At 35.8% G+C, this 13155-nt stretch overlaps 1 protein-coding gene across 33 annotated transcripts in view; it reads right to left on the minus strand.

Moving 5' to 3' along the window:
• The window catches only part of LOC126183349 (twitchin), a 521808-nt gene that overhangs the window by 368862 nt on the left and 139791 nt on the right, over positions 1–13155 (minus strand). For 24 of the 33 annotated variants that reach the window (XM_049925263.1, XM_049925234.1, XM_049925258.1 and 21 more), the window contains 4 exons: positions 12931–13097; positions 11107–11129; positions 10099–10170; positions 7489–7575 (listed from right to left, as the gene is read on the minus strand). In XM_049925263.1, the coding sequence (XP_049781220.1) occupies positions 7489–7575; positions 10099–10170; positions 11107–11129; positions 12931–13097 (349 nt within the window). The remainder of the gene's footprint in view (positions 1–7488; positions 7576–10098; positions 10171–11106; positions 11130–12930; positions 13098–13155) is intronic. The other 9 variants (XM_049925262.1, XM_049925261.1, XM_049925257.1 and 6 more) reach the window with 1 other exon arrangement.

A 13155-nucleotide genomic window follows, 5' to 3' on the forward strand; every position in this document is an offset into this window, starting at 1 on the left:
GATCCGAACAGTACATATTGTTAAAATTTTTCAAAATAGTCTCCTTGAGTATCAATACACTGCTTTCAATGCGATTACCAAACTGCAAAGGCTCGACAGAAGTCAGTTGGTGTCGCCTCTTTCAGAGACTCTGTGACTGCCTGTGGATGGCAGGAAAATCACTGAAATGGTGACATTTCAGGCTTCTCTTGAGCCTTGGGAACAGAAAAAAGTCTGGTGCACTCATATTGGGGCTGTACGGTGGCTGCTGCAAGGTTGCAACCCCTTTCTGGCCCAGGCAGGCAGTCACAACAAAGGTGGTGTGGACTTGAGCATTGTTGTGGTGGAATTTCCAGCAATCAGCAAGCTCTGGTCATTTCCATTTAAAGGCTCTGTGGAGCTGTGCAAGGACTTCTTTGTACAAAATGTCATTGACAGTTTCTCCTGGAAGTTCAAAGTCTTGTACTTTTTCCCAATTTTGGCCACAATTTTGTCCAAACCACTCGCTGCACATCATCCAGATTGCTCCGTGTCTTTAACAAATGCTGTCTGTTCTCGAACTCCTGTACAGCCTGGGTCCTTGACAGGCATTCATCTTTGCAAGCCTCCTTAGCCAAAGAAAATGTGTTGGAAGCAGTTTCGCCCAAGTGAAAGCACAATTTAATTGCATAGTGCTGCTCCAGTGAATGCTCCACACACACACACACACACACACACACACACATTCACACACACACACACACACACACATTGCTCTGCCGGAGAGTTTCATTGCTTTATGGCCAAACTCAGTAAAAATAATTTCAGAACTTCATAAATTTTAGAAAGAACTAAAAGTATTAATTAGCAACACACTATATTTTACTATCTTTTGGTATGGTTTGTAAGTATCAGGAAACTGATATAATACAGTATATTCTGAACAATGTATTTCCTCTATTTACTGACTGAAGAATATATTACTTTTCATTACCCACCGAGTCTTTTTTTTAAAATTATAGTTATGTTGAGAGTTTATGCAGACAATGGTTACATACTGGGATGACCATAAAAGTCATAGGTCAGTAAAAGCAATATGGTTGCCTGCATCACATAAATGCTAGAAAAAAAAATTAATAATACACCTGAGGCCAAAACTTAAGAAGCAACTCTTGTGGTAATGTACTGGTATGTATCAAATTCACCAGCACTTTAACCTTTCAATGCAATATATTTAGTACTCAACAGATAAATATAAGAACTGAAAACTGATCTTCAAACAGAAAGTCTATTGAACATATACATAGAAATATTATTAAATCTCATTTCACTACTCACATACACAATTATAATTAAATGTCCTTTCATTGCATACATAATTATCTGTTTGTGTGCTTCTCAAATTATATGGCATGTGGGATTTGTCCAACATTACAGTAAATATCTTGAACCTGGCATATCCTCACAAATGAACATTCATATCCATAATTTAAGGTATCTTAGAGATAGATGTAACAAAGCACAGCATCTAAAACAATAAAACTTTTCAAGGTATGTGACATCATCATGTAATTATATATCCCAGTGTTTTGAGCATTGTTGCAAGATGTCTTCAACATCAGGTTTACTACAAGGTCAATGTCACTTCAGAGCTTATATAATGAAATTTCGCCATCTCCAGTTATCAGTTGTCAAAAACATCACTGGGTCTAGATTTCTAGTTAGAGCTGTGTATGCTCCTAGATATGCTTATGCAAGTCCAATGTACAGCAGAGCAACATCAGTGAATCCTTCTGTCCCAGTTCAAGCATACAAGAGTGTGGTGAGAGTATTACCTTGTGCAACCAGGTATAGCACAAGTGTCCGATTACAGACACCCATTGGGTGCTTGCACCTAGATAGTTGACCACGAATTAGGATGTTGCTTCAAGCCTCAATAATTGTCTCTGGACTAAGAGGCCCTGAAGTAATTGGTGGAAGCTTAGCATCCAACTGCTTTCTCTGCATCATTTATTCCAAAACCATTTGATGAACAGGGCATGTATACCCCCTATGTGCTGGACAGGTGAGGGATCAACTTTTTTGTCCCAACAGTCCAAGGTCAAGCAGCCAATTATGGACACAGGGTGGAAACTGCGAGAAGGCAGACAATGTGAGATTACCTGATTTGTCTTTTCTGCTTGGCCTGAAAAGCTTTGGTGTTGGTTTGGATCTATGAGGTGAGATTCTTGGCTTTTTCTGGCAAGGGGGAACCTGGGCCAGAAAGTAGATAGAACTGGTAAGTGGAGACCCACCTATTAGTGTAAGGATCCTGTGCTTTTCTCATGGGAAATTGGAGACCATTGCAGCAGCACTGCTCCACATGCCTGTTGGCTTTGACCAGCAGGTTTCAAAATCTGTCAGCTAATGGCTACAGGGTCAGACCCAATTTTTCTGAGTTGCGTCATGGTGGCCAAATATGGAGGTCTGTAGGGTGTCAACCTGTTGAGATTGAGGCTGCTTTATACAACTGGACCCAGGTGTAAAAACCTTCCACAATTAGAAGTCACAATAACGTCAAAAATGTTAAAGAACTTGATTATTGGTTAGATGACTGGATAGGGTTAGGTTGAGAGGGGGCTGACACCCTGTAGAGCCGGGGCAGCCAAGAATTCAACTGGCAAGCCATTCTCTGGCTCACGTGCCATAGTGCTCAGACTGGCTGCACCCTTCCCCCAATGCCATGCCATGCTGTCAGAGCTTGAAGAGGGGGAAGAGGGAGAAAACCCAAACATGCCGTATTTAGATGGCAATGCAGTCACACTGCATATGATTTGGTTTCATATTTAATATTTCTCAACAATATAGATCACAAATTAAAGAAATGTTCAGTATTATTTAATTACTTTTGGCATGCTGAAGGCACAATTTTTATCTGGTACAAACTGTCAGCATATGGACAGACACAGAGAATTTCACAGATATTTGCATTCAAGTTGCCACATAACAGTGACTTATTTAGTTTCATAACTGAAAAAAAACAGCTTTCACACATATCTATTAATTGAAATATTGTAGCACTTTTGCAACCTCATTATGGAGGCCTGGAAACTCTACCTGAAGAAACCAAGGTAGACATTGAACTTACACAGCAGATCAATCAATCATGCTATCTGCACATGGACACGGACACTTTCAACTGAAATGGCAAACAGTCTCAAAAACTGCTCGAAAATAAGACTGGAAATGGCCTCAAAATGTATAGAAAATTATCCTTGTAATTTTTTTAAGGCCATAATGAATTCTTTGAAACGCCCATATTTTTTTAAAGCCAGTGAGCTTAGGGAACTGGAATGTATTTTTTGTCAGAATTTATCCCTTCTATAATGTGATTTTCTTTTTAAATGCATCTCCATCAAATCAGAAATACGTCATTTTGCATCTTGCAGTGTCTTACTGTGGGCAGTGGGCACACAATTAACATAAAATGTGAGGTCTGCAATCCATTCTGGATGTTCTAACTTTAGTTTCTGCAGTCTGTTTTCACTTGTAAATTCAATTATCAATGTACTTTGTAATAATATATAAAATCTCTATACATCTCATTCAGTTGCATCGAAAACTGTTGCAACTGACAGTGGAATAATCCACTTCAGGCTATGAAAGATGTTCATAGGTTCAGTGGCTGGTTGCACAAAAAGAGGTAGTCTAGTGATCTGTCATCAAAGACCTTTGCAAATGAATAGGAGTGGCAGAAGAGACGGATGATAGGGATGCAGACACATAATCAACAGGTACCACAAATCTGCTATGAAACGACTTTACAACACTGTGCAGAAAGATTTAAAAATTTAGTTGACAACAAAAGAGCAAAAAATTACAGTGATTGACAGACGGGGTTCATTGTTCTGTACATCAAGAAGTACTTGTTGATAAATTTGTTAAAATGGAGCACATGATGGAATTGATGGTTGAATAGTAAAATTCCTGAAGTCTCACACATTATTCCACTGTCACTTGCAACAGTTTTTGATGGAACTGAATGAGATACATAGAGATTTTCTATATTACTGCAAAGTACATTGATTAACTCGAGAGGCATCCCTGCTGCGATTTTTCAATTTAAAACCTGCTATTATTGAATTTACAAGTGAAAAAGCATCAGTATTTTACAGCGATGTATGGCACCTGACATTTGTAAGCACAAGCATTATTGTCTTGCAACCATACACCTCAAGTGGAAAGGATAGTTCCATGAAGAGATTGATGGTGTAGTTGTGAGATCCCTACTATCATCAGTTACAGCAGGCACCTTTATTGTGATATTCAGACTGCATAACAGTACCATAAATGTTGTTTTCAGTATACAGATAATATCTTTGTCATCTGTCCAATGGTGAAGTGGAACTAAATAACTACCAACATAATCACATTTTCTTGTTCTCAATGTGAATGTGTACAAAAAGCCTGACTGGCTAACAATGCCACAGAGTTTACTGGAAACACACCACTACTGACAGGTACCAGTACTCCACATCTCACCATCACCCTCGCCACGCACATCTCACCATCACCCTCACCAGAAGAATTCTACACTGCACATGTTGAAAAAGAGGGCACACTGAGTCAGTTGTCATATGACATTTGAAGGCAGAATTGCAGACACTATCATCTACTTTCAGAGCCAATACCAATGAGACTAGAACTATACATCACATTTTGGTAATGCAAAATAAAGCCTAAACAATCTCTTACCATGTGTGTAAGGAGTCTGCAAATGTGTAGGAAAAGTTTTTATTTTTGTGGACATTAAGTTGTTCTACCAAACAAATAAGAGAATCAAATATGTGTTTGGCTATAAGGAGGATACATCTCCCAAGCTTCATATGCCCAACTACAAGGTCAGTTGCAAGTGCAGAATGATATTTATCACAAAGATAGAGGGACCTATTACCACACACCAAATGGAACACCTACAGTAAATTGAGATAATGACCTTGCCATTAGGTTGTAGCATACGGTCTACTATATCCATATATCAGTTGAAGGTTTTCCTCTCCTGGAATTTTCTCCACAGCTATGAAATGACATTAGGACCAATTCAGCTACCATATTATCCTGCAATGATTGTGGGAAGCCATTTATCTGTCAGTGATTCACTCATACATAATATAATCCAAATGTGTTTACTACGCCTTTCTGCTTCCCTACAAATCAGATATCATGTGTTAAATGCACACAAGTAACTCTTATAATGATGCACACAATATTTGCCAGTACGGACTGTAGCAGGCAAACTAAGCAGTATTGTAATAGTGTCATGCATGTCTCATTTCTGTGTTGTGGCACCCTGGTTTAGTGTGTATATTGTTGCCATGATGCTATGTTTATCTGTGAATTTCAAAATTACCTTCACTTATGGATATGAGTTCCATATAAAGGACCTCCGTGTAACATAGGTATACCTAATATTTTGTAACTACTTTAAGACACAAAACCAAGGTTTTTACAAAACTTTTACGCCCAATGGGTTTTTGTAAACAGAACCCTTATGAAGAGCACATTGATATAAAGTTTGTTAAAGTTTACAGCAAAACTTTTCACATGAAAGGTGCACAATATTGCACAAATAAAGGCAAAGATTGTGATCCAGTGCAGTATTACATCCAATTCCTTGTAAACATTGCATGACAAGGCAGAACCATTATTATGGTCACATCCTTAGCTGCCTTTTAGGGCATTCCTGCTATTTTTTCCATTAAAGTTTCATTGCAAACTTCAACAAGCTTCATAACACTTTACTCATCTCATTAACTTTCAAGTGCTGTTAAAAACTATATAACTTAATTTATAATAAATAGCATGTGCGCACACCCTCTCTCTCTCTCTCTCTCTCTCTCTCTCTCTCTCTCTCTCTCTCTCACACACACACACACACACACACACACACAGTATCAACTTATTGTTTGGTTCCTTACGATACGTGTTGCACATCTGTTGCAAATTACTTTAGTATGGAAAAATAAAATCAGCTGTTATATAGGGCACAAATGTTCTAAATTAAATCATCATGTTAATTGATGGCCACACATAATTTGAAAGAGTATTTAACTATGGAGTAATTTTGTCAGGTAAAAAATAAAAGCAAAGACAGATAGTTTCTCAAGCCAGGTTTCAAAGTGTTGTAACAGTAAGAAGGGCTAGTCAGAACATTAAACATGTAGAAAATTTATTTTTGTTCTACCCACAAATAAATATAACAGCTAATGTGAAATTGTGGTTTAAACTTGGTTAAAGATAAATAAAGACTGTTCTTCTCATCAACAAGTAGGGAAAGTAGTGAAGGTACTAACACACAGGAAGTTGATAGGCACTCTAGCTTTCGGTAACAGATGTTCATTTGTGTTTCATTAAACAGGCACAGTGACAAACAGAAAAACTGGAGAAATCTGGAAAAGTTAACATAGTGATGGCATGAATCAGGAATACAGATCTGGAGAGAGACAGAAGGAGTGACTTGAAACAAAAGCAGTCACCCATTTCTCTTTTCTTCTTCATGACACAAATAATTTTCCATGAAGAAGCTCTAAGAAAATGAATATCTGACTATGAAAAGTCAATCCGCTAATAGATTTCTATATGTCTGCCTGGACTATTGGTAAAGGTCAATGTAATAACTACTTTATTTTTTGACATAGTTTAGATAAATACTCAAAAATGTGATAACATTTGCAGTAATAATTATTTTTCCACATGAATTTGATCCTGATCTCTTATAAAAGGAAGGAGAGTTGGGGTTTAGTGTCCTAATGATGTAAAGGTCAATAGATACACAACAAAACCTCAGAATAGAGGATTGTGCTTTGATTATTGTACCAATACAGCACATATTTAATGCAATAGAGGAAATACCATCACTCTTTGTGACTTGATATAATGGAGGACATGAACTTTGTTCTGTACTATGTCTTATAACCAAAGGAAAGTATTATGTGACTTTTGACAGGGTTCAGATTTCTGAAAATAAACTGGGACTGAAAATGTCATGTTAGAAAGATATTACTCTGATCTAATAAAATGAGACAAACTTATTCTTTAAAACATATTTTGAACATAAGGTATATGAAACAACTGCAGACTACATGAAACAACTATACGTACAAGAATTTTAAAGCATTCAAAAAAATATCCCAAGCAAAAATATTTAAAAATAATGTACAGAACATAATATCAGAAATATGAATCAGAGAGAGGAAACGCAGAGCTTGATCCAGGTGAATGCAGAAAGAAGCATGAAGTGTTGTCAAGATTATATCAACCTTTTAATAAGAAGAAAGAAACAAACAGAAACCATGACCAATAGCCCCTCAGAATAACAAGCAGAAAGGTAACTCAAATATTAATTTTCACACTGGAGCGACAGTAGCAGTAAGAAGAATTGAATTACTGCTGTAAAGCACTGTATTAAAATCTGTTGATTTGTTGCATTTAAGGAAAAAGTATTTTTTACGCACAAAATTGAACAGAAACTGGAGCTGAATATTGAATTACCTTCTGTGGCTCCACTTTCTTTATTGCCTCAGCCTTCTTTTCTGGCACTTTTTGTTCTTTCTTTTTCTCAACTTTTTCCTCCACTTTCTAAAGACAACAATGAATTTAATTGTAAAATAGTATCACTTGTTTATTAAGTAATTTTGATATACTTTTTGACTCAGTGTTTATGGAACTTAAGCAACTGATTATGAAAAATGAATCTTAAAACAGTCCAAGCCTTTTTTTTAATTTATTTCTGGTGACTGATTTTGGGGAAATCTTTTTTTGACCCAAATGCAAAGAGTCCACTAACGTCTCATTACGAATTTCGTTGAAAATGGTTTAATCAAACCGGTCACCAGAAATAAATGTAAAATACATAAAAATTGGCTTGGACTGTTTCAGGATTCATAATGATATAATTTAAATCCCAAAGAATTCTTACACTTCCAGAGATTAGATCAGAGATTACATATTTTTCATTAAAGAGCTCTTCATTATTGCAGCATCTGCGTTACAGACATGGAGTTAAAGTGCTATAATGAAGAATTATTTAGAGACTCAAAAGTAACTGAAACATTTAAAGCATAATCACTAAAACTTTCTTGGTGTTTGCAATACTGCAGATCAAAACCACTTGCTGTAAAAAGTTAGGCTCAGAATTTTTTAAATAGTTCTCACTCAGACTTTATATCAGTCTGTATGGTTTTAGCCAACGATCTTACTGACTTTGCAGCAAAATATGGGACACTTTGTTTTCAAAAGTTCCAAAATACATCATCCAAATGAAATTTTTTTCATGTATACAGTCTTCCTATTTTCTTATATCTCAAATAGTACTATTTAAATAGAAATGCAAATACTTTAAAGTGTTTAGTAACCTCAATTTTCATAATATGAATTCAAAATGAAATAAGGTTATTCCAGTCTGAAATTTTCACTCTGAAGCAGAGTGTGTGATGATATGAAACTTCCTGACAGATTAAAACTGTGTGCCAGACCGAGACTCAAACTTGGGACTTTTGCCTTTTGCACCCAAGTGCTCTACTGACTGAGCTATCCAATCCAAGCATGACTCAAGACCTGCTCTCACAGCTTTACTTCCACCAGTATCTAATCTCCTACATTCCAAACTTCACAGAAGCTCTCCTGCAAAACTTGCAAGACTAGCACTCCTGTAAGAAAGGATATAGCGGAGACATGGGATAGCTACAGCCTGGGGGATGTTTCCAGAATGAAATTTTCACTCTGCTGTGGAGTGTGCACTAATATGAAGTTTATTTACAAGACTACAGAGTTGATTGTGATATCCGGAATATTTTGGATCAGGCAATAAAGATCAAACAACTGCTAAAGGACTGCAAACTTTCTGAAACTTGGTGGGAAACAATGCCGAAAATAAAGATCAAGACTGGACCCATTCATCTTTCTGATACTGCACCACACTTGACAAACACCTTCATAGGACATTACAAGATCTTGAAACAAGCAGAATTTTTCCTCAATTGATAAATGATTATAAGATCCCTTACGAGTAATTTGTAAATGTAATATATGAATTCCATCCATTTTGCTAGTGCCACAACAACTAACCTTTTTTATTTTATCTTAGTTCTCATTACAAAACATAAGTACAGTCTTCCAACGAGAATGATAATGAGTGATTACTGAACTGTGACCACGTCACCAATGTGTAAATGCAGCCATGTAATTAAGCATGGAAAATCATCATGGAGACCCGTAGCATACTAAGATATGACTAAGCAGTCAGTAATTAAATAACAGTTGAGTGTATGGGCAAATTAAAATAATTTATTATTATTTGAGAAAGAAGTAATGGAGGGATTCAGCACAGCAGATATCAACATAGGGAAATCGTGAATTATAAAAGATGATAGCAAAGGCTCTATGACTCTTTGGGTCAGCTGTTCACTCAATGTTACCGTGATCAGCTTGATGCCATATCCCTGATGACCATACATTACAAAGGTGTTGCTATAGCAGACATAAATGATGCCATCACCACTTCATTTGAATTAGTTAGGAAAAAGTGACTCATTGGTGCTTGATTGCTAACAAAAGGTCTGTTCTTGCTCCACCACACCGTGGATATGCATCTGTATGTTTAATGCTGACAGTTTTTGACTTTGTTGCATTGTGCACAGTGTCATTTGCGAAAGCAAGTGGTAGTACTTGCGTTATGGGAAACATGGATTAATGATTTATGGTGGTACTGTCTTCCTACACAGTCTATGCAGCTTCCAGTGTTGCGCTATTTGCTGAACTATGAAGCCATCTTTCGTTTTAATGTACCAAATTACCAATCACATATTTTATTAGCTTGGTTTGCAGAATACTGGAGAGACTTCGAACATCTTGAATGTCCCAAATTCACTAGACTGAAATCCTATTGATCTGAATATTAAATGTAAGCCCATACCCAGTACCAATATTGGAGGTCAAATGTAATGCAGTGTGGATGGCCATACCACAAAGCAGCTAGTGGTGTCTTATTACAATGCTGTCACTGTTGTATACATAGTAAAATGATGACTTACACAGTACCAGACAGCTGGTGACAATTCAGTGATCACCCATTGCGTTATTGTCAATGAAATATCAAGTTACCTTTTCTGGTTCTGGTTTCTCTTCAACTTTCTTCTCCACACGCTTCTCTTCCTTCTTTTCCTCTTCTTTTTTCTATTATGATAACAGAAACAATCAAACACAATTAAAAACAATATTATGAAACATTATTTGAATGTTATATCCATACTGTAAGACTTGTAACTGGCTAAATAATCTGTGCAGATATTATAACTGCAATGGAGAATTTAAAACATGACTTATGTTGTTGTAGGAACAATAAACAGCTGCTACACACTTAGATCTGTAGTAATAGGTAATTAATAAATTAGATTGAAAAAAGGTTCAGTCTTTGTACTCAACATTCTTTTGCATGCCACATGGAACTGTTGCAATGTAATATATCCTCCTCTGTTAGTGTCTGACGTAAATTATTAAATGACACTTGAATATTAAGAAGAAAATGGATTATTGGGGCGAGGCAGGGTCAAACATTGTGTCACTCATAAACAAACTTGTAAAAATGTGTTTAGATGAAGATCTTCTTCATAGTTTGTCACAAACATGATATATGGAACATGTAAGTAATTTACCTGTTATGGTATAAAGAGCAAGTTTGCATCCTAATGTGCTAAACTATTGACATACATGATGAAATATTTGTTATTTTGGCAAAAGCAATGTGTATAACTTATTAACAAAAATGTTGTTGGCAACTAATCTAGATGTTTTGCAACTTACCTTTATTCGAAATTTATCATTCACAGGAAAAATTAGTGTATGGAAACGTCTGAGTGTCAGTACTACACAGAGTGAAATGGATTTGTTCTGACAGCTGAAATTGTTATACAGAAATGGAGGGAGCAGTATTGTACTGATTACATTTAAGTATTAAAAAATGTTATACACTATGCTGATCATTAAGCTCTATCAGCCCAGGAAAAACGTTGTGACATATGTGTACTTTGTGTCTATGGATGTTTAGCAGAAAAATTACTTGGAACTGTTATAATGAAATTTTGTACTACTGTAAAGGGAATTATACTGTACCTTCTCTTCAACTTTCTTCTTTTCTGTAAAAAATGGGAAAATTAAATATTAATTAATCAAATGAATGGAACACATGTAATGAATAAATCTTGCTTATTTTACACAACTGGTCCTAGTGAGCATAAAAGTCATGGCTAATCAAAGTGCAACAAGTGGTATTTGGACTTAAAAAAAGAGACCAAAGAAGAAACATTTCCTGGAGATACTTGATCTCCTACAGGCCCTTGTAGTTTTATAAAATTCTGATAAATACAGCACTGACTAGAAAAGTAATGAATATAATGATTTCCCCAGATTTACAATGTTAAGGATGGCTAGAAATGTAACACATTTGCATAAGATAAGAGCAACAGAAAAATCGAGTATAAAAAGAAATCAGTAGTGACACCTCTAGTTTACAGCTAAATATAACAAAATATAAAATCACATAAAGGAAGCTACTACCAAAGCTCTGTGCTCAAAATACTAGAAGGGAGACCATACAAAATAACTGTCTGTGGTCAAGGTGAAATTAAAGTATCACATGTAAGGAAAAAACAAATCATTCAGAAATGGAGATTTGAATAAATGAGCAGTTAAAAGTATTTGAGAAACACATGAGGAATTTCCTGTAGTTGCAAATATATGTTTACTAAAAAATTTACAATTTACTGTGTGGTTTGCAATCTATTGCCTGCTAAACAACAACCTTACACTATGGTTAACTTTCGTTATCAGTGATAACACAGACTCACAACTAGTAACAAATACTTTCAACTGTTCACCACAAGCTGCAGCATGGGTGCTGAAATTGCACACTGAGATTTGTATCCCAGTAAGTAACTTTATCTGCCAATGATACATCTCAACTCTCTCTTTTGATTCCAAATGACTCTGAGACATCTTGCTAGTTTATACCACACTAGAAACTGCCACAATTCTTCGTTTCGTGCTAAATCATCAATCGAGTTCCTTTCACTCAATATATAGCCTGTATTTAAATCACTTCTCTATTTAATTCAAGAACCTGGTTCCCTTTGATCCAGAGATCATATAGGTCTCTAAAGGAAGTTTGCTTGGGCCATTACTCTTCTTCATTTATGTAAATGATCTTCCCAATGGCATTTAAAATAAGACCATCCTTTATGCTGATGATACAAAGATTGTGATAAAGGGTGCACATTCAGAAGACTATGCTCTTAAAGCTGGAGGGGTTCTTTGTAATCTTGATAAATTGTTTTGCAATAATAGATTAGTACCAAATTACAAGAAAAACAATTTTATCTGTTTTAAAAATAGCAACACCAAACAACTGTCGTGTCATAAGCTCCACTCAGTTTGTTTTGCTATCAGGAAGTTAAGTGAAATTGTCAACATGGAAACCCTGATAAAATATTACTATGCACAATTTTATTCCAGTATGTCCTATGGGATTGAACTTTGGGTTAGTGCATTAAATAGGAATAAGATCCTTATTATACAGAAAAAGGCCATCCGCAAAGGAGATATATCACTTTAGACCAAAGCAACACTGTTACAACACTGTAACTTCATCAATACTGTAACTTCATTTGCTTTAAAATTTGGTAGTTGCAAACATCTGTCATTTGGCTGAAGTCTTCTGGCTTCTGCCAACTGAGAAATAATGAATAGCAGTTGTTATGGCACTTCTGTGACAAATCTCTCTCTCTTGACAGTACAATTCCCTTTTCTTCAGTCACAATGCGATTTTGGCAGTCTTAAGATGTTAGTAAAAATATTTTCATATTAATAAGAACTCTTTTTCACTATATTGCAGATTACACTAAAGATCTCTGTAAGAATAAGATTATAATGCAAACATACCTATCACTTTAAGATCAGCTGATGAGTCTGCTTTTCCATATTCATTGGCAACAGTTACTTTGTATGAACCGGAATGTTCTTTTTTACATGATGAGATTGATAATCTTATATACTGTCCATCAAAGCTGGTGCTGATTTCAGAGGATTCTCTGATTATTGTCGTGTTCCTGCAGTGTCAACAAAACAAAATTCAATTGAGAAACATGTACTTTTGTTTTTCAGTGC

The sequence above is a fragment of the Schistocerca cancellata genome, chromosome 4 (assembly GCF_023864275.1).
Source record: "Schistocerca cancellata isolate TAMUIC-IGC-003103 chromosome 4, iqSchCanc2.1, whole genome shotgun sequence".
Lineage (NCBI taxonomy): Eukaryota > Metazoa > Arthropoda > Insecta > Orthoptera > Acrididae > Schistocerca > Schistocerca cancellata.